The sequence below is a fragment of the Schistocerca serialis genome, chromosome 1 (assembly GCF_023864345.2).
Source record: "Schistocerca serialis cubense isolate TAMUIC-IGC-003099 chromosome 1, iqSchSeri2.2, whole genome shotgun sequence".
Taxonomy (NCBI): domain Eukaryota; kingdom Metazoa; phylum Arthropoda; class Insecta; order Orthoptera; family Acrididae; genus Schistocerca; species Schistocerca serialis.
The window spans coordinates 870269024-870296240 of NC_064638.1; the positions used below are offsets into that span (position 1 = coordinate 870269024).

General features: G+C 38.5%; 1 protein-coding gene across 1 annotated transcript in view; it reads right to left on the reverse strand.

Annotated features, from left to right (window-relative positions):
* Positions 1-27217, reverse strand: part of LOC126441766 (sodium channel protein Nach-like) — a 193252-nt gene that overhangs the window by 56868 nt on the left and 109167 nt on the right. The window contains 1 exon segment of the mRNA XM_050090691.1: positions 16101-16222. Within this exon segment, the coding sequence (XP_049946648.1) occupies positions 16101-16222 (122 nt within the window).

Below are 27217 nucleotides of genomic sequence, written 5' to 3' on the forward strand. Positions count from 1 at the left end.
ACACGATAGTGTAGGGATCAAGTACAGAAATTGATATGTGGTCCAAAATGTGCACCTATTGGAGGCGGTAAGAGTGGAGTAGCTACCCGTGTAGAAAGAGCCAAAAAGTATTGCAAAACGCATCACGGTTGTTGCAATGGCACAAGTACTGGACACATTCTCTTTCGTTCGGCGATGTTCGCTCTTCACTCTCCTTGTAGCACCACATTTACTCTACTGATTTCGAACGTACCTGGTTTTTTACAGCCCTTTTACTCTACTATGGTAAAAACTGTACGGACAGTTGACGCGAAATGTGGAACACCGTAGCACAAATGTTGAGCTCATCTCCCATTAACATTCGCTGTGCAGTAAGCTAACATGTCGACGTACGTAGACATATTAACTACGATACTAAATCACCTTCATTAACGACAGAATGGCAAGTGACTGTTGATGAGGTAGCTTCTAGCGGGGAACATCATGTGGCAGCAGATGATAGTACCAAGTAAACACGCACTGATGGTAGCCTACCACACTGTTAAACAAAGTACGCGCGATAGTCAATGAGACGAGTTGATTTTGCAGTCGCCGTGACATGGGAACATTGTTCCGACGCATGTGATATTATGTATATCTCTTTTTGATGAGACATCTGTGCATCCCAAGATACAAACAATAATCATTGTGATCATTGTGGAACACCCCATAAATAGTTTTATTTGCACGATCGTTACAGCAATTAATTCGAACTCCACCTCAACCATTTCATGCTGTGATCAGTGGAGTTGTTGTCATCCATAAATCATATTGAATGAACCAAAATATGTTCCACAAGCTAAGGTAATTTAGTGAGTACACAGTGATAACCTAGCAAATTGAAATGGATTGCTCGCCGTAACTGGTAGTTGCAATGCTTCACAGGTGTGAACGACTGCCGTCACCTCTGTAGAAACGACATCACATAACACCGTTAGCTGCTGATCAAATTTTTGTTAAATGTGCAATAGGATTCGGTCAAAGATCATTACACAGCAAAATTTTGGTTAACAGCAACAGTTACACAAAGACCTGTACGCATAAAAAGAATACAATATCAAAATTATAAAAAGTATATATGATGATTATCCTTTTGGAGGTAGATACATGGCTAAATATTATTTAAAATATTTCATTTTCGATCTTTTGTTCGCTTTTGACGTAGACAGGGTCTCCCAGGAGGAATGATCGGTATTAAGTGTTATGACAGGAAGGATCATTCGAAGCATGGGCTCTAAAGTGCGTACCTTTGGAGCTATGAACGCTTCATCTTCGATACAGCGAAACAAATATCTTCTACTGCAAGCTCCTTGCTTTCCATACATTGAGAAGTGGTGGTGTGGACCAAGAGAAAAGTCTAGTAAATATGGGCTCTGAAGCGCATCCCTTAAGAGCTATATGTATGGCCTGGACAGCGTAAGAATACATATATACATACTCGTTCATCTTCGTTAGTGTGACACACATTTCCTCTGCTAAACAAGTTCTCGTAGCGCTTAAGATACACATTTTAGAGCCCTTGTTTACTAGAGTCTTCTGCTTCGAGTGATTCATGACCCTGAATACTGTCCATATTTTTTGTGTATGTAACTCCTGCTGTCAACCCAAACTGTGCCAGTTGATTCTTGACCGGAACTGGCCAAACATTAATAAAATTTAAGCAGCTTACGGTGTCATAACGTCATTTCTAAAGTTTATCAAAGCTTAGAACACAAATAACAAAAATATTTGTCACTACATTAGAGAGTCGAACGATTTCAATCGTTTTTAATCGTTCGATTATGAATACATCTAAAAACACAAAGAACAATGAACTGAGCTAACAGAATTTTCTTCATGGCATATGCACCCTATTTTCCGACTGGTGTATCGACATGATATCGCACGTGAATTACGAAACGTGCTGGCGCGTCGAAACGTGAAACGTGTAATGACGGATAGAAGACTAACATATGGCGTACAAGCTTAAAGATATATACATACATTGAACTTCGTTGCACATTGATAACGTGAAATGTTTGCATGATGGATAGAAGACTAACGCATGGCGTGGACAGCGTAAGAATACATAAAAACACACATACATTGAACTTTGTTGCACATTGATAACGTGAAACGTTTGCATGATAGATAGAAGGCTAACGCATGGCGTGGACAGCGTAAGGATACATACATACACACATACATTGAACTTTGTTGCACATTGATAACGTGAAACGTTTGCATGATATATAGAAGGCTAACGCATGGCGTGGACAGCGTAAGGATACATACATACACACATACATTGAACTTTGTTGCACATTGATAAAAGCAAGCAGATACGACAGGTATTACACGTATGTCGCTAGCAGAAGTCACAAAAAATGATGACTGCAGCAAGTTTCGTTTATGTGGGAAACATGTCTTCCAGAGACGAATATCAATCCGCAAATTTGTACATTTGATTTTGTTAGTATTTACTTAAAATGACTTGAAAATTGTTGACGCTTTCATTCTCATTTCTAAAATAGCTCAAGGGAACAGACTTTTTAAAAATGTAAGTGTAACTGTACTTCAACATAAGAGTTATGTTTCACATTGCCGTAAGGTGAATTAGATCATATGATGAGATCTTTCATTTACACTGAGAGAGTTTTATCGTGAGATTATTTTGTAGCCTGCTTACATTTATGTTTTTAATGAAAGGTGAGATTTTTATACTACAGTGTGAACATATTCTTACGTAGGATTGACAGGTCGTTATGAACAGTGTACCAGCTAGTTTGTTTAACAATAACACGTGTAAATCAAAATAGTGCAACGACTGGCAAGGAGACTCACATCTAATTCTAATGAATTAACGTAAAGCATTCTTACATATAGTTGTGACCGCATCGCCATGAGAGCTGAATCATCGTACTGCTCCAGAAATTTCGATGCATGGCTGACGAAAGACTCTAGAATATCCATAGTCACTTTCCTCTACAACGTGCCAGTTCCCTGCAATGCACAAATGTGCGAATTTTGCATAAGCTCTAAAAAAGCGGAGACTCTGGCTCATAGCGGTATTCCCGTTTCAAGAAACTAGTAACTCTGAAGTCAAAGAGCAAAACAACAGATCGCGATTTAAGAAATACAAGCCACACACAGACATATTCTGAATTTAAATACGGAACATCGGCAGAAAAATAAAATTAACAACGGTTTAAGCAAAAGTCATTACTCATGAAATTTGTATGTTACCAGAAAACACACTTAAAGATAAATATAATCTTTGAATTATATTAAATTTCGCGTTAACAGATGCATCTTTTAGCAGGGCTGCGTTTGAGCAACACTCGAACTGTTCTAACAGGTTACGTCACAGTTACGGATATCTGTAGTTCTATTCGATCTTCCGATTGGCCCGCGATCTAGTGACTGTTGTTGCTACTACGTCCATAATGGTCCATAACCTGCGTTACCGTTTTGAAAGCACTGTGGATTTTAATAATAAGAATACCGGTTAAACATGAACAAAAATATCCTCTATGGTACAGGTCATATATAAATATGGCACCTAATAAATAAACAAGAGATTGCAATCTGATTCCATCCATTTCTCCAACATTCGCTCTTCCCACGTTCTAGTGGCTTCTTGTGATGGTACTGCCTCCAAGACTGGTCTTGTCGTCGTAATTTATTTTCACAGTTTGAATTACAGTCAGTTTACTACGATGTATTTCGTTTGTTAGGCATTGATAAATTTTCTTCCTCGTTTCATCTTAATTTTGTCATCTAGCTTTGAAACTGAGTGAAATTTGACAACATTATTACCTGTTATAATAACAGGGTTTGAAATGCTATTCTGCAACCCAGTCGATAAAACACCACCTTCTCATTACCGAACATAACACTGCACTGAGTTCAGTAAAACAAATTTTCTATGGGAGAACATCCTCGTCTTTGACTGTTACCTTTACTCAAAAATCAACATAAATGTTTACGTATTCATACATATCTGTATTGCACGAGAACTCTTATTGAAGATTTGTTCAAATACAAGAACGGTTTGCCCAGTGACGAAATTTAATACTATTTTCTTCCGAATTTCACGATACTGTCAAACTTTAAGCAGAGACGTAGCACATTGTTGATAATTCGTAGTTTCTCGCGTATACCTCGAATTCTCTCCTCACGACTCAAATGTCGAGTGTTTGATCCAACAGGCTCGAATGCTGCTGCGAATCGGGAAATTTGGGGCCCGTTCGAACGCGAATATCGTTTGCCGAATCATTTTAGCACTGAAAGCTCATACGTGGAAGTGGAAAGTGATAGGATGATATAAACATTAATCAGCAATTATGTTTCTAATGCAACAAGTAAAGAGAATATGAAGACAAAACCTGTTTACACTGTTACATTGCCCATATTTTAATTGTCTAGGCAGGTCAAACAGATATTTTAAAACGCTTCTATGGCCACACAATGTAGAATGATAGGTGTTCTTTAGAAGCCCTACACACGCGCGACGGGCCGCAGCAATCCGTCACATGGATGACCCGTTGCTTCGTAGATCGCACGTGTATTGGCAAATCGCAGCGATCGGTTGCTGATCGCTGATCGCATGGAAATCCCAGGCAATCTAATTGATCGCATATGATTCGTGAACGCAGTATGGCTGCTTGGCTGGTTTGGTTAGGAGCGGTGTGTGGCAATACGGCTGCGAACCTTTTTTTCTAGTTATTAAGCGGTTGTACAGTTCTGTTTCGTTTCGTTTTGTACACAATGATTATGAACTTTATGTTAGAATCCAGAAACCTCTAATTACTCTGAGAAATGAAGCACAAGCTAGATTTGCCACATATATATTTGCAAGTAATACCTACAGTTTTCCAGCGGTTAGCATTTTTAAACTTCTGCTGTAGTAGTAGAAAATTGGAAATTTGTGGTAAGGTCTTATGGGACCAAACTACGGAGGTAATCGAACCCTAGTAGAAGTAGAATTGATGGGAATTTAGTAGTAATAGTAACTTTGAGTTATTTATGAAACAATTACACGCATCATTAAAATTTTGTAGTTCTTAACAGAATGGCGTATCGTAATATTTTAATTTAAATGTTCAGCGAAAATCTTTTATGCAGCTAGATACGAGTTCCTTGCCATAATATAATTCTCCCTTCTCTCCCTCCTACAATTTACAACAAGAGTTGAGGTATAATTAATAGTGCTGCTATTGACAAAATTTCTGTAAATTCGTCGAGATAGCAAAGTAAATTGTGTAAATACTTGAAGTTAAACTATAAGACTAATGAATGAAAGAAAGAACTGAGAATCATTAAGCGAAAAACTCATTTTATTAACAGTCTGAAACCCACTTGGTGTCCATGAAAACCTTTATATTTTCTGAAAAGTACCCTACATTTTCCATAAAGTAGCCTACAGCTTCAAAGAAAAGTGTTTCAAAACAAGTCTAATGAATTACAATGCCCACATTTTTAAAATGTTTGAATTTTTTAAAAAACTTTTTATGATTTATTCCTTTTATTTTAAATGTTAATGGGGATACGGAGATCAGCTGCGACTGCTGCTAAATATAGCAGTTCATTTTCTATGCCATAACGGCTTAACACAGTGCTGTTAGCATTAGTACTTGGAATTGCTTGGGAAATTTTACATGTGTGGTGGAGACGCTGCACGTAACTGATTGCAGCAATATCGCTTGTGATGGAAAACAGAACGTGTGGGGCCTTTTAGGTGACTGAACACGAATTTCAATGAAGTGCAGTGGCAGGAAGAACAGAACATACCTGCGGGTCAGTATAAGGTTACCAATACAAAACGAAATAGGGGTAATACAGGTGTGGGTATATTAATGAATAAGACAACAATAATAACTGTAGATCCAAGAGTGAATAAGAAAACAGCTATGAATAGCATAGTGAGCGTGTTATAGTAGTCAAGATCGAGACAACGTCAACACTCACGACAACAGTACAAGGTCATATGCCATCTAGTATCGCAGATGATGAAGAGATTGAAAAAATGAATGGTGACATTAAATAAATTACTCAGCTTGGTAGGCGATGGGGGGACTGGATTCGATAGTAGAAAACGAAAGCGGGAAGGAGAAGTAGTAGGAGATTGCAGACTGGGGGAAGCCACATGGTACAATTTTTCTCAGAATACAACTTAATCATAGTTCATAGACCCACTTGGTTTAAGAATGATGAAAGAAGGCTGTAAACCTGGAAGAGACCTAGAGACATCGACAGATTCCAGGTAGATCACATGATGGTAACATTGAGGTTGTTGAGAACCAGAGGTTGTCGAGAGTTTCAGAGGGAGTATTAGCCAACAACTGACTGAAAAAGTAGAAAGAAATATAATGGAACACTAATATGTAGCTTTGCGAGTTGAAATAGTGAAAGGAACAAAAAATCAAATACTTAAAAAACGAGATGTAGTAGAAATTCTTGGATTAAACAAGGAATATTGAATTAAATTAACGGAATGAGAAATTATAAAAATATAGCAAATGTAGCAGGCAAAAGGGAATACAGGCGTCGATAAAATGAGAGTTCGGCAAGTGCAAAATGGACAAGCAAAGAATGTCTGGACGAGAAATGTAAGGCTGCAGAACGGAAGCACAGACTGCAGTTCGGATGCCACTATGATGGCGCCCCACCACTCACCGTTCGTTGTGTAATTTTTTCACTCATTTTACTCTGTGTAATTCACGGGGAGAATTTGTGCCCAAAGAAAGTAGGTTTTGAACAGGCCATGAAAGTTACGGTCTCAATAATTTATTTCATAAAGTCTCATGGTTTCATCATAGACAGTTTAATATTTCTCTTGAATACATTGACAGTGAATACGAAGATTAGATTTCTTGATTAAGAATAAAATGCTAAGTCGCTGTAAAATGCTCGAGAGGTTTCTTACTTTAATTCATGAAACTGAAATTTTCATGAGTGAAAACAACAGAAATATCTCTAAATTAAAAAATACGGACTGGTTACGTGACTTAGCACCTTTGATTGCCATTATTCATCGTCAACGGCCCATACTTCCTAACGGAAGATTCAGATAGCTTCACGCAGGTGCTTTCTTTGGTGACTCAGGAGTCCAAGGATAGACTCCACATGGCGCCCACAGGTGGGGCAAGTGTACATAACACCAAAGGAATGTTTCATTGGAGGCACTTGACTAAACGCTCGTTTCCAGCTGAGCTGTTGAATCAGGCGCCGTCATGGTACTGGCTGCCATTCTTGATGATTTTCCTCCATCTTCTGCTGTCTTCGGCAAGCTAATGTATTCATATCATGCTTGATGGAATCTTTAAACCAAAAAGCGGGTGTTCAAGGGTGTCTTTTGGCAATTGTTATCGCACTAAGCAGTGTGCGTCGGGGAAGACGGGAGTGGTTCAAAAATGACTCTGAGCACTATGGGACTTAACTTCTGAGGTCATCAGTCCCCTAGAACTTAGAACTACTTAAACCTAACTAACCTGAGGACATCACACACATCCATGCCCGATGTGCTATGAAGTCTCTCTAGACTAGACCTGCCGTGTGGCGGCGCTCGGTCTGCAATCACTGATAGTGGCGATACGCGGGTCCGACGTATACTAGCGGACCGCGGCCGATTTAAAGGCAAATGTGGTGTCTGGCGGTGATACCACAAAGACTATACCAAACAAGGTAGAGGCCAGTACACAGCCTTGGTGAATTGCTCTTTGCACATGAAAAGGATCTGATGTGCTTCCTCCAATCACCACAGGAACCTCTATATCGTCGTGAAAAGCGTTGATCATCTTCAGAACTTTAGAAGGACACCATATCTTCACTAGTAAAATATTCAGTCCCTCCTTGCTGACTGTGTCAAATGACTTATTTAAATCGATAAAAATGAATGAATAATGTGGTCTTGAGCTCGCGGCATTTTTCCTGGATCTGTCGGAGTGTGAAGATCATATCGGTTGCAGATCTCTGGGCTCGCAACCTACATTGAGACTCAGAGTACATACGCTTGGTAAGTTTGTCCAGTCTGTCCAGCACCACGTGGGCAAACGCTTGTGACGAATGTTCATCGTTCCAGCGGTTTGAATTTGCGCGCCGGTCCGCGAACTTGGGTGGTGCTGGCCTACAACTCGCCTCTATATTGTCGACGTAGCGCCCTCTACAACAAGCGTGGAGTGCTTGGATCAAGCAAAGTTACTTATCGTAACAGCTCCTGTTTGCGAGCCGCAGATGTGGTGTACCGTAGTAAGGGGTCTTAGCACAGAGTGTTGCATGTTTTTGTTCTGGGAACACAGCGATGGCCGGCAACTGTGGACTGCGGATTTCACCTAATTCGTTTGTCAGTAAGAGTTCTTAACTTCGTATCGTGTAGCAGCTGGTCGAATTTGTCCAGGCACACCTTCCAAATTGATACTGGACGGTGCATACATATGTATTTACTACGTCGCGATCCGTTACTGAAGCCTTTAGTTTCACTGTGCATTGAAACTTTACTGCACAAGTTCTCAAACCATCCAGTTTGTCCCTTAAAATCGTTTACAGCCGAGGTCTTCATATGAGACTGGCGAAATACGCTCCGACTTCAAGAATAATCCTATAATTACAGTCTGAAAAAGCCAGGTTTTCATAGATGTGAATACTATCAGTCATAAGTGAAAAATATTGACACAAATGAAAATGAAAAAGCTGGTAGAAGCAGACCTGGGGGAGATCAGTTTGTGATCTGGAGCAATGTAAGAGCAAGCAAGGCAAACGGGGCCTACAACTTATTTTAGAAGATAAGCTGAAGAGGGGAACACCTATGTTTATATCGTATGGTGATTAAGACAAAGCTTTTGACAATCTTGACTGGAACAGAGGGCAATGGTTGTTTACAACTTGTGCTGAAAACAGACTGCAGTTGCATGAAGTAAAGGACAATAAAGAGAAGAAATCGTTGAGCAGGCGATGAGACGGGTTGTAGCTTATCCCAGACGTTATTCTGTCTGTACAACGACCAAACTCTAGAGGAAACCTAGAAGAAATTTGGAAAGGGAATTGAGATTCCAGGAGAAGAAATAAAAACTTAGAGGTTTTTCAAATGACATTGTAATTCTGTCCAAGTCGGCCAAGAACTTCGAAGATCAGTTGAATGGAATGCATAGCGTCTTGACAAGAAGCTATAAGGTAACATCAATCAAAGTAAAAGAAAGGTAATTGAATGTACTCGAATTAAATCATGAGATGCTGAGCAAATTAAATTAGGAATGAGACACTACAAGCAGTAAATGAGTTTTGGTATTTGTGGAGCAAAATAACTGACAATGAGGGAAATAGAGGTGTTATAAACTGTAGGCTGGAAATAGCAAAACAACGTTTCCAATAAAGATAAATTTATTGACATCGAATATAAATTTAAGTGTAATTAAGTGTCTCCTGGAGGTACTGGAATGGAGTGAAAGTGAAAAATAGATGATAAACAGTTCAGAAAATAAGAGAACAGAAGCGTTTGAAATGTGTTACTGTAAAGGGATGTTGAAAATGTTGAAGATTAGATGGGTAGACCGAGTAACTAATGAAGAGGTGCTGAATAGATCAGGTGAAGAAAGAAATCTGTGGCACAGCTTGATTGAAAGTGAGGATCAGTTGATAGAACACATCCTCAGTCAACATCGAGTCGTCAGTTTGGTAATAAGACGTGCGACAGGTAAAAATTGTAAAAGGAGAACAAATCTTGAGCACCGTAATCAGCTTTAAATGAATGTAGGTTGCCATAGTTACAGAGATGAACAGTTTGGGGCAGAACAGACTAGTGGCGGACTGCATCAAACCAGTCGTGGAACTGAAGAGCGTGAAAAAAAACAGGTTCAGTTATCCATCAGCAGCACTGGAGATGGAATCTATATTGCTCACATTTCAGTGACCCAGGATTGCGTGCCATGATGCAATCAAAGCAGGGCACAGAATAGTGTCAGCGTACAGCTAGGCTGTAATGGATCCTGAAATGAAAAGATATGGTCCCTCAGATCATCACTCTTGATTGTTGGGCTGTATGCCACACGCCATTGCGGTTGATAGCCCACTGCCGTGAGGGGTGTATCCAGACACGTCTTTGCTGATCAGCAGGGCTCAATCCGAAGCAGGACTCATCACTGAAGACAATTCCACTCCAGTCATTAAGATCCCAGGCCAAAGATATACCTCAAGATGCCCCAGACAGCTGAGGGATACCAACCTGACTGTCACCCACCACACAGCCTGAACATGGAGTGACAATCTGGGGTGCCATTTCTTTTCACAGCAGGATCCATTTTTTTGTCACCCGCGACAACCTCAGAGAACAGCAGTACATTGACGATATTCTACGCACCTTATGTTTTCATGGCAAGCCATCCTGGGCTTATATTCAGAAAGATAACGTCCACCTGCACACAGCGAGAGTTTCAGATGCCTGTCTCTGTGCTGGCTAAACCTTACCTTAACCAGCAAGGTCACTGGATCATTCTCCAATTGGGAACGTCTGGAGCGTTATAGGCAGGGCCCTCACACCAACTTGGGATTTTGACGATCTGACATGCCAGTTGGACAGAATTTAGCACTATATCCCTCAGGAGGACATCCAGAAACTATATCGTCAATGAAAACTGCTTAAATAAGGCCAAAAGTGGACCAACGCGTTATTGACTTGCTCAATTTGTGAAGCTCTTTCCCTTGAATAAGTCACCCAACTTTTCTGAAATTACAATCACTTGTTTGTCTGTACAAGAACATCATATCTTCCAATTTCCATCCCTTTCAGATAATTTTTATGAAGCCCACTGGATTGCAGTACCAGCATAACGTAGCGGGCTGGAACATTGCAATAAGGGCTTTTCCCAGTAGCTTAGCAAAGATTTCAGCGTTGTTAAAGTGCCTATCGACTGTTAAACTCCCCAACTATCGGATGGGAGAGTACTTTCACTCGCAGTCAGTCCATTATTTACTTATATACAGTTGACATCATCACCTCAGTCAGTCCATATGATGGTACAGAAGCCCTCTATGGGAACACACTGTTATACTCGTAGCTCTTAAAAAATACATGGCACTTCTGTAACTTGAATTTTTTCATACAACTGTAGTGGGAAATTAATGTTCCATTTAGGGCAGTCTCTTACAAAGAGTGACTTAAAAAATGGTTCAAATGGCTCTGAGCACTATGGGACTCAACTGCTGTGGTCATCAGTCCCCTAGAACTTAGAACTACTTAAACCCTACTAACCTAAGGACATCACACACATCCATGCCCAAGGCAGGATTCGAACCTGCGACCGTAGCGGTCACGCGGTTCCAGAATGTAGCGCCTAGAACCGCACGGCCACTCCGGCCGGCAGAGTGACTTACTGGTTTTGTTATCTCTCACATGTGGTCTAAATTACTTTTTGACGCTGAATCATATGAACAAGTTGGGGAGTGTTGAGACTAATCGTAATTGATGACCATCACTGGAGTGTGCGACCATAGGTAATCGCTTTCTCGCGGGCCTTAATAGTCATATTAAAGGCGAAGCGAGAAGTGTCCTGAATGAAGACTGAAACAGGTAAGCTTATTTCTCCATCGTGGTATCGCGCAACTACCAACAACTGTAACTGAAACATGCGCTACAAGGGGAATGTCATGTGTAACAGGATCGCACAAGTGTTACGTGTAACCGACGCGACAAAAAAATTTAAAAAAAAATAAAATAAATAAAGAGTTTGTTTCTTCATCGATCAGTGGTTTGGCACGTACACAATGAATACCGTAAGTTCCATGATTTCTTAAGAGCAATTAATTCTAGTAGCACTTTCACGTCCAGCGCATGTGATAAGAGAAATGACAATTATAAAAAGGTCTCGAGTTCTATCAGGTGTGAAAGGCAATTGCGAGAAACTTTCAGAGCTCTATAAACATCCACATACAGTGGAAGTTATTTACACTACTAAATTTATTTGACATATCCAATACTTTCACAAGAAATACTTTTGATGACTCATGTAGACATTTGTATATTATTACATAAATAAATGTAGAATTGATATCTCGCGGCAATAACGGCGATAGTAGCCCAATTATTTTCTCTTGATGGTACAACATTCCTAAATCTCTCAGGCTGGTTTGTAATATCTGGTGCTTTTGTTAAGACCCAACCGTTTCTAATATAATACAAATACAAAAGGCAAACCATTTTTCCATGGGGTTGGGGTGCAAGCTTTCATGTCAATTATCCATGTCACAGCAGAGTACGGTGTATCTATCTATGCAGGGGCATATTTAGAATATTTTTCTTGGAAAAGGGGGGGGGGGGATGGGGAATAAACCTTCACAGCAGGACACATGTATCTATGATAGGGTACCTGTATGTTAAAGTCAGATAGGTCTTCACAAAAACTTTGTAATAAATTGAAATCAACTGATCTGTTTTATTCGAATTTTACTGGTTTCATTACAGCTAAGCAAGTTAAATAAACCTTTTATATAGGTATGACATAAGATACTCTCTGAAAAGTACTGCACTCTCAAAAATACTGAAGTTCAGTCATCCCTTAAATTTTCGACATAAGACTTCTAGCACTTCTTCTGCTGTAGATTTGATGTTCCTGTTGATGTGCATCAATCCTAAGTCGGTTTTCTGTCATGGTGCTACGAAGATAGGTTTATATGCACCGCAGCGAAAAATGATCTTTCTGCTGTGTAAGTGGTGTTGGGCGGAATCGATAGGAGCTGAAGGAAGTCTGCGATGTTTGGAACACATGATGATCCTTTTATGAGCTTGGATTGTGGTCTCGTTTTTCCCACAACTGATTCCAGATCATCAGTTTCCCTTTCAATGCTGCGAAACATGGCAAATCATTTTTGAACATTTCAGCAATCTTCAACACTTCCCCAGTCAACCCATCAGAAATCAGTTGTTTCACGACGTGCTTTTTGGAATTTATAGCCAGTTCATTACACAGAAAATCTGAGAAAGGACTCCAGATTGACACTCTAATTGTTCTAAGAGTTTTTATCTCAGTGCCAAATTTCTCAGCAAGTCCTTCTGATGCCTTTAAGGCAGAATGAAGGTGTAAAACACTGTCCTGACGAAGTTCTTTCAACCTGCCGCACGCTGCTTCCATGAGTTGCATTGGTTGGAATAGATATATTTCCCTGTCTTGCAGTTGTCGAACAAGTGTCAATATTATCCCAAGCACTTTCTCAGGTATACATAAACTTAAAACAAATTCTGATGACTGCACAGCACGAAGTAAGGAAAATGCAGTCGTGCAATACTGGTACTACTTCCACTGCGAATGTTACATAGTTTCTGCAGTGCAATAGTTAGCATAGGAAAGATGTCTCGAAAATGTAGGACAGAATCATGCTTCTCTACCCAACGTGTTTCACACAGTTTGTTTAGTGTGTGAATCTTTCCTTCTGGAAGAGATGTCTGTATTTATTCCTCTAGTAAGAGTCGTCGCTGACCAGAAGATCGTTTCGGAACAAATTATTTCGTATGCTGCTTAGGAAAACAGGCCTTGAAAAATTGAGCCTGTGACTAGCACAGTGATTGTAAATTGCTAATACTGTTCCTGAGAGATAATTGCTTGAACTCCTTTAAATTTACAAGTCATACTTGCTCCTCCGTCGTAGGATTGTCCTCGGCAATAAGCTACATCAAAGCCATTTACTTTAATCTCCCGCATGATGGTGTTTGAGTTTTCACCTATCAGGTCAGTAACAGCAATGAATTTTAGAAATTCTTCTTACAGCGCTACTCTCAACATCAAAGAAACGTATGCATAGCGATAGCTGTTAAGGGATGGTTATATTGGTTGTCATATTTGCTATTATGGTGAAAAATTTTGATTCCTTTATAGAATCAATCATCCATTTTTCCAGTAATAACACCAGCACAGCAGTCTGTTAAATAATCTTTTGTTGACTTATTGATACAGTGACATTTTTTGAGACCGACTTTATGTGTTGTATTAATGTTTCTTTGCCTGTTTCAAAATTTCAGTAAAGCACGGAAGTTCCCAATGATTCAATGTCCTCTCCTGACTGTCTTCTCCACCCAGTAATCCCTCATCTCCATGCACCCATAATGGTATATCCTGGGCTCCACATAACATTATTGTCTTTATAACTGAGATTAGCTTTTTCCGTTTTCATACACTCCTCTCTTTCTAACCTCATCCATTCTTATTATAACATAAGTTGATTTCCCTTCAATCACATGCAGAAAGTTCTGCCAGGCAACCAGATTTCTCTTTAAATTTATCTGATTTAATTTAGCTACATTCTATTACCACTGTTTTACATTTGTTGGTATTCATCTTATAACTTCTTTTCGAAATACTATCCATTTATCCATTCCATTCGACTGTTTTTTCAAATCCTTTTCTGTCTCAGAGAGAACTACAGTGCCGTTAGCAAACCTTACTTTTTATTTTTTCCCACAACTTCAATAACTCTCAGCTAAGGAAGGTGGTGATGGGAATCGCTTCGCCCCCCCCCCCCCCCCCGCCCCCCCAAATCATTAAAGTGCAACAATGTCAGAATTTGGTAGCTGTTCTTCAAGTGTCAGTAATAATTTGCCATGGAGAAGATCCTTGAATTACACAGAATGACACAGTGTCCTACTCCATTTGAGCACTCGCTACTGCTTCCACTGGTGAAAAATGACACACCTTCAAAATCAGCCATTTTGCGCTTAAATGAATTACATTTGTGGCTTCCACATGCACTGACAATCAATCTAACTTAGGACAGGCTTTTAGTCAATGTGAGACTGTTTGAGATACAGCAGTAGCCCAAACTCTTTTAAGTCTCAACTGAAGAGCTTCCTCATGGCTCACTCCTTCTATTCTGTCGAGGAGCTCCTGGAAGAGCTAAAAAATTAAGCAAATTCGAGTGTGACATTGTAGATATTCTTTATTTAAACTTACGACTTGTCACCTGAATATGTTTTTTATATTTCATTTTATCTGTTTCTACTATCGTGTTATAATTTCATGTATTGACTCGTTCAATGACCATGGAGACTTCTCCTTAATTTGGTGCTACGGAACAATAAATAAATAAACAACTGGTTTAATTGCAAATTAGTTCCAAGCACAACCTCTTCACAGAAAAAGCTTTACACAGTCAAGAAATTCAATTTTGGTAGATTTAATTAAGATAAATTACTCTATTGACATTTTTAGACTAGACACAGCCTTTGGGTAGACAATAAATTTCTGATAAAGCTAAACAAAGATGGTACAGCATTAAAAGCATTCCCATTTCATGGATGGAGCTATGTCTTAGCAAAAGAATCCATATTAAGAAATGAACATTCAGGAATAGACTTAATTTGGAGATGTGATATGTTATATATGGTGCCCCACTCCTGTTCCCTAACCATTGATCTTACACAGACTCATGCAAGTATTCAAATCAATAAAAATGGCTCACTGGTATTATAAGTACAGATCAATGAGAACACAATGGATGATGCTCCTTGTCCAAAATTCTTGGTCATCAAGAAGGATAATAATCTAAGGTGGTACAAGCACATGAATAATTCAACCAGAAAGCTTAGGTATGTCTTGTTGATCTTCAGATGGAATTTCTAGAATACTTTGAAAATTTTCACACTATAATGATCCAGCATAATGGTAGAATCTCAGTATCAAAAAAGTTTTCATTCTACAGAAGTGTGCACAAAGAATATTGTGTAATGTTAACTGAACATTTTGTAGATGCTATCTCAGGGTCTTAGAGATTCTTGCAGTTGTGCACCAGTATATTTCTTACTGTTAATAACAAGAGTGACTTAGGATGAAAAGTGTATTCTCACCGCCACAATACTAAGAATAAAAATAATGTACATATTAACTGTACATCCCTAACTGTGGTTCAGGCTGGAGATTCTTATTCTGTGGCAAATGTTTATAGTCACACTGTATACTGAAAAACCCTAGCTATTCACAGGCAGAGAGAAACAGTACAAAAGCAGTATTTTTTTATATTTTTAAATTAGCTATTTTTTCATGTACATAAGGAAATCTGGAAATATTTGTTATAATGAACAAAGATAGTAGATTAACACTAACCATGCTGTGTTGTTAGTGTACCTTATAGAAGTAGCCTGCAATGTGTGAATGAATGGAGGAGTGAAAAATCTGTTACCACCAGAAGTAATTTCAATGCCCACGCTCTGATAGAAACACTGTGTTTCAAATTCTTTGGGATCACTCTGCAGGAAAAAAAAAGTTCACTGGTACCTCTCACTGTGTTGCCCACAAGGTAAAAATGTTGGCATAGTCTGCATATTTTTCACTCCATGTCGTCTCACAGAGTCATCTTCTAGAGCAGTGTGCATAAATTACAGTATTTATTTTCCAGAAACAACCAGTGAGAATATTGTGTTAAGTATAAAGCTAAACTTATGACAGAGATGTCTGTATGGGACTCAGCAGTTATAAATTCACTTCAAGGTACTTTTTCATTTTAATGAGTTTGTTGCTGATAGCAAAAATCAGTTTCAGTTGAACTGTGATTTGCTCAATCATAAAACAAGACACAAAAATTAGAAGTCATTGTTTCCCAGCATATTTTGAATTAGTGAAATTCTTGGGTGTCCCCTCATATCACATTGTAAGTCCTCTACTGCTTTTTCAGAGCTTGTGATGTGACCTGGGTAGACACTTGTTAATTCTAATTTATACATAGTCTCTGTTTTCCTGTTTAGGGTTCGTATTCCAGTTATGTACTCTGGTGCAAAGGTATTCAACAAGCTTCCACATAACATAAAGCAAGAAACTGATAACCCCAACCACTCTATCTAAGTAAAAGAGATAACCTCATTTCTCATTTTTTCTACTGTTTATCGGAGAACTCATATTTAAGGACTAGAAATTCATGTAGTTACATGGCAAGAAGCAGTACTAACTGTAAAGCTTCAAGAGAAACAGTACTGTACTGTAACCAAGCCTCTGGTATTGCACATGCTGGTAACTATTCTCTTTGAAAAATTATAACGTATTAAAATACATATTATACCATGCAATAGAAGGTAAACAACAGCTCTTTGATGTAACTGAGGGTGCAGCAACTTTTTCAAACGTTACTGTTTGAGTTTGGACCACTTTTTCTGGTTTTTCAAGATAAGTTTATTGTGCCTTTCATTTTTGCTTCCAAAAATTCAAAAAAAATTATGTCAAAAGTGATAGATTTTAGAGAACATTTTGAGGCAGAGTACATAATTAATCAATATTGTCATTTAAAAAATACTTTTTTCCTTAATGGATTAATGTTACTCCAATACAGGACAACTTTAGAACATTTACATTTTTTTGTTTGGAAAATATTTTTTGACCAGTTAATGTTGTACATAAGTTTTATGGAGGCATAATGTTAATGTAGATTCTGTAAAAGAAAGTAAGGCCAAGAAAAGGCAGTTAAAGTTACATGCTGGTACTTCCTGAACATTTTATTGAATGGAAATGTTATACATAGGAGTTGAACATAAACAGGGGAAATATAACATGAGATAAGAAAGAATGAACACAAAAACACTAATATCCTCTCCTCTTTGGTCTGGGCTCGTTTATTCTCATTTTTATATATGAAAAGTGTTACATGATTACTTACACTTTCACTTCTGCTGGCCACTGCCAAAACTTCTTAGTTTTCTACATGTACATCACTCTAACTTTCTTCATTCCTTCTTTTGTGACAAAACCAACCATTCAATCTGGATAGAGTTGTCTGTTATAAAAGAGTGCAATACAGTTATTTTCTTTCAGGTCTTCTTTCCATGATTCATCATTTTTTTGAGGAGGGTTGTCATTAGTGCCACAGTCATCCTACCAACACTCTAGTTCATCACCTGTAGTATCTTCAGCACTGAAAGACTCCTCACCAGCATAGCTGATACACCAACATTTTTTTCTTGGGCTTCCCACATTCCTCTTCTCATTTACAGGTGAATCCAGCATTTTTGCTTCCAAGTCTGCAGGAGTGGTTCCTTTTCCAGGTTCCACACTTACCGATTACCATTTTCTTTCAACAGGCATAGACTCTGCTCTGTTACAAATTACTGTTTCAAGGAATGCTTCAGTGACACATTCAACATATGGACCTTTCAGCGCCCAGTAGCCTCTTTGGAACTGCATTTGCATCTAAAAAGGATAGATTCCACAACCTCTAAAGCCTGAAACCATGTTTTCTTACTTGCCTTGAAGAGATTCTGTCTGTATCTTCTCAAGTGGTCTTGTAAACACATCCTTAGAGAGAGTCCTGAATTTTTATCCGTTTGTAGTTTTGCACCATACATATAGGATATCGTATGGAACAATTACATGAATAAGTGAATTTAATTGAAACTGGAGTAACTTACGTCAGGGACAAAGTTTTCCTGGATAACCTATTTTTCAACACCAAGTGTAATTTCATAAAGTTGCAAGAAAGTTCACAGAAATTAATCAAACAATGGAAAATCCAGGATGGAATATAATAATATTATGAGAGTGAGTAGCTACTATCCTTCTCATAATATTCACAGAACTTAAGCTTTATTAAAAGGGTAATGTTAATTTATACTAAATAGCACAAAAACTGGTACTTACTTGAATTTTAAGGATGGAATTAAGATCCAAAGACATCAAAGTTGTTATAATCTTTTACCAAGATGAAAGAGGGGAATCATTTGTAACAATGCTTCCAGCATGAAGATAGAGTTGGATACTAGTGTGACCAACTTAGACTGAGACTAAACTATCAAAGAGTATAGAACACCTGGATTTCCAGCATCTTCAGGATAATCTTTGGAGGAAAAAAGTTTATCTTTTCCCTCAATGTGGGACAAAGTTGCCCCAAAGGGTGAAATTTCGTCCAGTTTATGGTATGACTTTCTGTCTAATGTAGTGGGTTGCACTACATTTAACTAACATAATTACAAATCATATTAAACGCTATAATCATTTACGGTGAATTTAAGTACAGTATGGACATTAAGTCTCTATTACTGGCTTGTCCTTTTTTTAAATGTACATCTCAACTTATTACATATCCCTGAGACAGTATACTGGCTAGATCTCTAGAACATTATGAACAAATCAATGAATAAATGTATAGTGGTGACTAGAGAAGTGTCTGTGATGTAAACATAGTTATCTGTTGGACATCAGGCACTCTACTGCACGTCTAATATGCAAATTGACAAAACATTCAAATTATGATCTTCTAACAGGGGGTGGTTGGGGGTGGAGGGACTGAGTAGATTTTCAACATACAGTGACTTCTTCAGAGCATTTGATTTTCTCCTAATATATGCCTGTAAAGCATTATACAAGTAATTTCCAGTGTGAGTAAATTAGTGCTAATTATAAATTGTTGTTAATATGCTTTACAGTATTAGTCTGCACTGGTTGCATATGCCTAGTAATGTAAACCTCAATCATTTCACATCCCTAAGAGCTCTCTGTATTGGTGGATTTACTATGACAGAGTGAATACTGTACCACAGACTGTATTTTAGAGCTGAAAATTGTGATTTTCTTTCCACTGATCTATTATTTTAGTGACGCAGTTTTATGAGTTCTGAATTTAGTTATTAATCTCTCTGTAATAGTTGCAGTATTTATTTAAAATATTTCAAATCTTCCAACAATGTTTTAGTGGTAGGAATCACATTAAAGATGGGATTCCTAATTGTAATGTGATGAGAACTGTTCTGATGCAGATTGCTCAGAATACATTTATTTATTTGGATGGTAATCATAATTTCAAAACCTTTGACTCAAACACTTTAGCAAACAGTCTGTATGGTGTGATTCTGTGGAAGATCATGTCAGTGTAATGAAGGATATACACTGAGGTGATAAAAGCCATGGGATACTTCCTTATAGTATGTCAAGCCTCCTGTTGTCAGGTGTGCTGCAGCAACTCAGTGTGGCAGACACTCAACAAGTTAATGGAAGTCCCCTGTAGAAATACTGAGCCATGCTGCCTCTACAGCCACCCACAAAAGCAAAAGTGTTGCCGGGACAGGATTTTGTGCTTGAACTTACCTCTCCATTACATCCCCTGTTGGGTGATATGGGTGGCCAAATCATTCACTCCAATTTCCAGAATGTTCTTAAAACCAGTTGTGAACAGTTGTGATCCAGTGACATTGCACACTGTCATCCACAAAAATTCCATTATTGTTTGGGAATATGAAGTCGGTGATGACTGTAAATGGTCTCAAAGTAGGCAAACATAACCGTTTCCAGTCAATGATTCATTCAGAAGACCCAGTACATTCCATGTAAACATGGCCCACACCATTATAAAGCCACTACCATCTTGCACAGTGCCTTGTTGACAACTTGGGTCTATGGCTTCTTGGAATCTGCACCACACATGAACCATACTATAAGCTCATACCAACTGAAACTGGAACTCATTTGGCCTAGCCACAGTTTTCCTGTCATCTAGGATGCAACTGATATGGTCACGGGCCCAGGTAAGGTGCTGCAGATGATGTCATGCTGTTAGAAAAGGCACTCAATCCAGGCATCAGCAGCCTTAGCACTGTCTTAAGGAATATGTTCATCATACATCCCACATTGATTTCTATGGTTGTTTCATGCAGTGTAGTTTGTGTGTTAATACTGACAACTCCACACAAGCACCACTGCTATGTCATTACAGAAAGGCCATTGGTCACTGAATTGTCCATGGACAGGTAATGGCTGAAATTTGGAATTCTCAGCATACTCTTGGCACTGTGGATCTCAAAATATTGAGTTCCCTAATGATCTGAAATAGAATGCCCCATGTGTCTAGCTCCAATTACCATTCTGCATTCAAAAGTCTATGAATTCCCATCATGCAGCCATAATCATGTTGGAAGTCTTTTCACATGAATCACCTGAGTACAAATAACAGCTCTGCCAATGCATTGCCCTTTTACACCTTGTGTACATGATACTATCACCATCTGTATATGTGCATATCATTACCCTGTGACTTAAGTCACCTCAGTGTATAGTGTATTGTTTCACTGACAGCCCCAAATTCTTAGATATGGAAGTAACATGGAAGTTACTATTTGAACTTTCACATAAGTAACAAACAGTATATGGCTTAATTCATCTGAGTTTACTCCAGACATTTTTATCTTAGTGAATATTCAGTTGTGTTCTGCATAGTCACCTTGTAGATGCCTCTCTAAGGAGTTAATCATTCTAACTGACTTTCCATGAATTATACATATTTGTTAATTAAATCCATAATAAATAATGCACCACAATTTAAAAAGAGTGTTAATGTGAAGGCTACAGCATTAGAAGTAAAAGTGATCTCTGTTACACCTTACAATAGCTGACAGCGACTCAGAGAGGAGTCCAATATATTCAATTGCATGCTCAGCAACATATCTGCCAAGTTGGAAAGCCAGTTTCAAAACTAATTTGAAATCATTTCTTCTGGATAACTTCTTCTACTCTCTATACAAACTGTTCATTAAGGATGATACCATGTGTAGAGTAGCAGGCAAAGTTGCTCATTTTACTTAGTTTGTGTTCACTTGTAAGATGAGTAATGAAAAAGCTTAATATGTTCATTTTTACCAAATTTCAATATTGCACTAATTAGTATTCTCTGAGTTGTTAACATGCACTCATCCATATGAACATATAACATTACTTCTTCCAAATAATTTTGACAGATGTAATGCAAATTATCTATGCAATATCTAACTAAACATCTTGCATCAAAATACAATTTGTATCTTGTAATAGATACAATTAACTGTATTCAGAATGGATGTCATCATATACTTATATGGATATCGTGTCTGTTTTTTTCGGACATGTCCAAAAGAATAGACACCATCGATGACCTGCAGCTGTCTAGAACAAAATTAGAACTATATTAATACCTTCAACTGCTGACGGGCATTGATAGATATCAACAGGAACAGGTGAAAATGTGTGCCTCGACCGGGACTCGAACCTGGGATGCTCTATCCATCTGAGCCACCATAGGCACAGAGGATAGCGGGACTGCAGGGACTGTCTCACACATGCCTCCTGCTAGGCCCACATTCTCACCTTGTATGTCCACACACTACATTCGTAGTGTCTCACCCCAACACACTCATTACTTGTGGAAGACATTCTTATCAAGTGCTGTAAGAGTTCGGGAAATATGTATACATCCACACAGAAGAAGGTCATGGCCGGTAACGCCAGAACTATATACTTATATGGATATGGTGTCTGTTCTTTCGGAGAGAATTCATTTGGTGAGAATGTGGGTCTCAAGAGAGGCATGCATAAGATAGTCCCTGCAGTCGCACTATCCTCTGTGCCCTCAGTGGCTGAGATGGATAGAGCATCTGCCATGTAAGCAGGAGATCCTGGGTTCGGGTCCCAGTTGGGGCATACTATATACTTATATGGATATGGTGTCTGTTCTTTCAGACATATCCGAAAGAACAGACACCATATCCATATAAGTATACAGGTCTGGCAATACTGGCCATAACCTTCTTCTTCTGTGCAGATGCACACATATTCCCGGAACTCTTGCAGGACTTGGTAACAATGTCTTCCACAAGTAATGAGTGTGTTGGGGTGGGACACTATGAATGTAGTGTGTGGACATATAAGGTGGGTCTTGTGGAAGGCATGAGCAAGATAGTCCTTGCAGTCACACTATCCTCTGTGCCATCAGTGATTGAGATGAATAGAGCATCTGCCCTGTAAGCAGGAGATCCCAGGTTTGAGTCCCAATCAGGGCACACATTTCACCTGTCCCCGTTGATATATATCAATGCCCGTCAGCAGCTGAAGGTATTAATATAATTCCAATTTCGGATGTCACCATGGTTAGTTGTCTCTTCCCAGAGCAACTTCCTCATTATATTGTAAATGGGCTTGCTATAGTTCCACAATTTCATCTTATTATTGTCACTTTGTTTCAATATCTACTTTGGTAATCATGTGTATCAGAACAATGAAGCATGTCATTACAGAATGACAAGGAAAAGAATATATACATCTTTTTATTCAGAAACTTTGTAGTAATTTAATGACTGATCTGCATAATTTAACAGCATGTTTCTTTCATTTTCTAATTTACTATTGAAGATAACACAATAAATTAGTCTAAGGACTAAAAGATACCAGATGTTTATCTTATAAATTGCTATGCCACACAGAACATTTACTGCTGATACATTTTTAATTTAACAGTAGCATAGATTTAAAACTTAACATGTTCACAGTAAAGCATTATGTAACACACTATGAGGTACAACTCACTGAGTAGTAGATGTGTTAAGGCATCAACAGGCACATAAACACGACTCAAAACTGTAACAGTTTTCCGGCAAATTCTTTTTAAAGCTAGAGCACACACACACACACACACACACACACACACACACACACACACACACACACACACACACACACACAAATGTGTGTGCATGTAGCCATAGACGTGTCCTCTACTATTTGGTGCTTGTTACCTTCCCTCTCAAATTATTTATATTCTATTGGAAGTTTTAGTACAAAATTATATCTACAAGGTGCAACACATTCAAAGCAAAGTGCATGAGATAAAATTCATACTGACTCAAGACATATGCTTTTCAAACCCAGTAACTGTGAATGACAAATCTTCTAAATATTTTGTGAAAACATTTTCACTACTGGTACTTTAGCTCTTTTTCAAAAATTGTGGACTGCATCAAACTTCAATATTAATGATAAAAGTAACATATTTACTTAGCTTATAACATAAATCAAATTTTTAACTGAAACATTACAGTTGTGTGGAAATATAGGCCATTAGACACATAGTACATGTTCAAAGAAGCAGTCCCAGATTTTACCTTAGGTGATTTAGGGGAGATGACTAAGAATTTGGACAAAGTATACATATTTTATAGGTAAATGTAGGTCTATCAAAAGACAAATGTGATCACCTGAGAAAAGTAGCCATTGATCATAACACTGATATCATGGGTCACCAAGAATTCCATCTAAATGAAGATAATATAACAAAGGGTAAGATTACAGGATACAAAATGATAGGATTTCTGCCACAACATCACATGGCTCTATCATATACGTAAGAAATAGCCTCCTTGATATTAAGGGAGTGGGTTGCCACGAGGTTAATGTTATTGAAGTAACCACTGTGTAGCTGAGTGGCTTAACTGTTGTTGCAGTGTACAAACCACCAAACATCCAGCGGTCCACTCTAGTCTTACTACATGTGCCTCAGCCATGGATATACTTAGATGATTTCAACAGCCATCACACAAGCTGGGATTATAAAAACAGTGATGATAATGGAGAGAATCTAATAGAATGTGCAGAAGGAGAATAACCCTATCTTAGTTATGTAGCCAAAGAAATGAAAACCTTTAACACTGCTAGATGGCATTCTGATACCAATCCTGACCTGTGCTGTCTCTCTGCTGGTGGAAACACACTTCCTTTGAGTCATACAAGAAAAGTCCTAAAAAGGTTCCCAAGGAGCCAGATCCACCCTACAACAATCAGTACAGGATTTGAGATATCTGTCACAAAGTCCATTAACAAGAAGAGCTATCTGGGATCAGTACATTCAGGAGATTGACAACAACTTATGTTGGATAGCCCCCAAAATAGAAAACTCTAAGAAATTTATGGGAGTCATCATTGGAGCAGCCAAAAGCAATATTCCACAAGGACTCAGGAAACACTACATCCCTTGCTGCGATGATGCAACAAAAAACATGTATGCAGAATACCAACAGACTGAAAACTCTGATACTGTCAAAAGAATACTAGAACAACTAAATGAAACAAGAAAGTGGAAATTGGTGGACTTGACTTCCAGTTTAAATTTCACTCATTCAAGTAGGAAGGCATGGATGTTGTTAAGGAAACTTGTCACTGCAACCAATGTTTGCACTCAGCAACCAAAGCCATTGCTATCAGAACTAGCATCACAAATCAAATCAAGAGCTGAGGATGTCCCTGTAGATTCAACCATCAAAGAAAAGATAAAGGGTGAACTGAATGAAGCTTCTAGCTACCTTCATGCTAATGCCATGTTATCAGACCCCTTTAATGAAAGAGATATAAACTAGGCTATCTAAACACTGAAAATCAGGAAAGCAGCAGGACCGGATGGCGTATTCCCTGAATTTATAAAACATATTGGGGTACATGGAAGAACTTGGCTGAAGAGGTTCTACAAAGGTATACTTGAGACTGGAAAATTAACTCAACAGTTCAAGTTTGCACATACACTAGCCATCCTCAAATCTGGAAAGCCAGTTGATGACCCCAGCCAATTGTGCTTCTCAGCGTGTGCTGCGAACTACTGGAACAACTTATCCTTAACATAATTCAAGGACTAATAACATATAAAGCCATTTTCACAAGCCAGCTCACCTGCTATGAACAGTTTCCATCCTTGACATTCTACATTGAGGCTGGATTCCAGAAAACACTAATGACTTTGGTGGCCTTTGTTGTTTTGGCAACAACAAATGATACTGTGTGACATGCTAAAAAGTGTGCCCCAAATAAGAAACTGATGACACTTGTGAGACATATGTTAACCAACCATTAATTCAAGGTTAGTGCTGGACAAAAACAGAGTAAGTCATTTACCATAAAAAAATGGGCTTCCCCAAGTATCCATTCTAGCACCCTTGCTCTTCAACCTGTACATCAGGGACGTGCCAAACACTACTGCCAAAAAATTTTGGTATGCCGATGACTTTGCCATAGCCATGCAAACCAGCACACTTGAGGAAGGAGAAAATATATTGTCTACAGACTTAGAAATTCTCAGCACATGTTACAAAGCATGGAGACTGTTAACAAACGCAGCCAAGGCAGAAGTCTACACAGTCCACTTAAACAACAGAATTGCAAACCCAAAGCTCAATGTGAATTTCTGTCAACAGATTATCAGACACAATTTTCAGCTTAAATGCCTTGGTGTCACACCTGATCAGTCATTAACATATAAAAAACAGGTGGAAAACAGAAACCGAGAGCTAAAGGTTTGAAATAATATAGTAAAAAAACTGGCTGTCACAACCTGGGGTGCAGAAGCTTCCACTCTGCAGCTCTGACACTAGTATACCCAGTTGCTGAATACTCTGCCCAGTATGCTAACACAATGCTCATACAAGGAAACTAAACATCAGCCGGAATGAATCAATGAGAATTATTACAGATACACTAAAATCCACACTGATCCCTTAGTTGCACACCATCAATAACATTCCACTACCTAAATTGCAATGCCAAGAAGCAACCAATTGATAATGGAGGATGCTGCATCACCCTGACTACCCCCAAGACCTTCCAGTTCATACAGTCTTAAATTACCTTCCTCCAGACAGCTCGATATCATGCTATCTACTGTGCCATAATGGAAGAACAAGAAGTCTGACCTTAAAGAAGATTGGTGCAGGAGTGCTACAAAATAAAACATCCAGGTCTTCCAGATCCATCTACCAGTCTACCATAATTTGATCTGAAGAGAGGTGAGTAGAGACAATAGAATAGTCATGCCAGGTGCAATGCTCTGATGAACAAGTGGGGTCTCCATGACTCTCAAGTCTGTGATTGTGGGGCCCAAGAACAAACCATCCATCATATTGTCAGAGACTGCCCTCTGAGAAAGTACCCAGGATCATTCAGTGATTTTATTAATGCTGCTCCCTGTGCTATCAACTGGCTCCCTTCAACAGATGTTGAACTCTGACTAAATGTTTCTGTTTTAATTAACAGTCCTAAGTTTTTAGTTTAAATGTCCTCCTGTTAGTATTATTCAGTTATTAACTTTAAGAATTTGAACATATCAGCAATGTCTTGGAATAAGCTGCAAATGAAACTGGAAATACTCTACTGTGCAATACTCAGTGGTTTGTAGCAACCAAAACTGCCTCTCATACAAAGAAAACAGCTTGGAGCCTTTACACATGTGTAATGAGGAAATACGTTTTAAGTACAAGTGAACAAGAATTTTCAATCAAGAAAGAAGATTATTCTGTTTTTTATACTGAAAAGATACAAATATACACACACATGTCCACATACATTTCTGAACTCAATAAGCCAAGTTATTGCAGAGATTCTTAACCTAGACAATCCAGTCTGAGTTTTAGAGTGTAAAAAAATAATTGTCAGCAGTATATAGCTAGCAAGAAAATGGGAGGTAGTAACATACATCTGGCGAC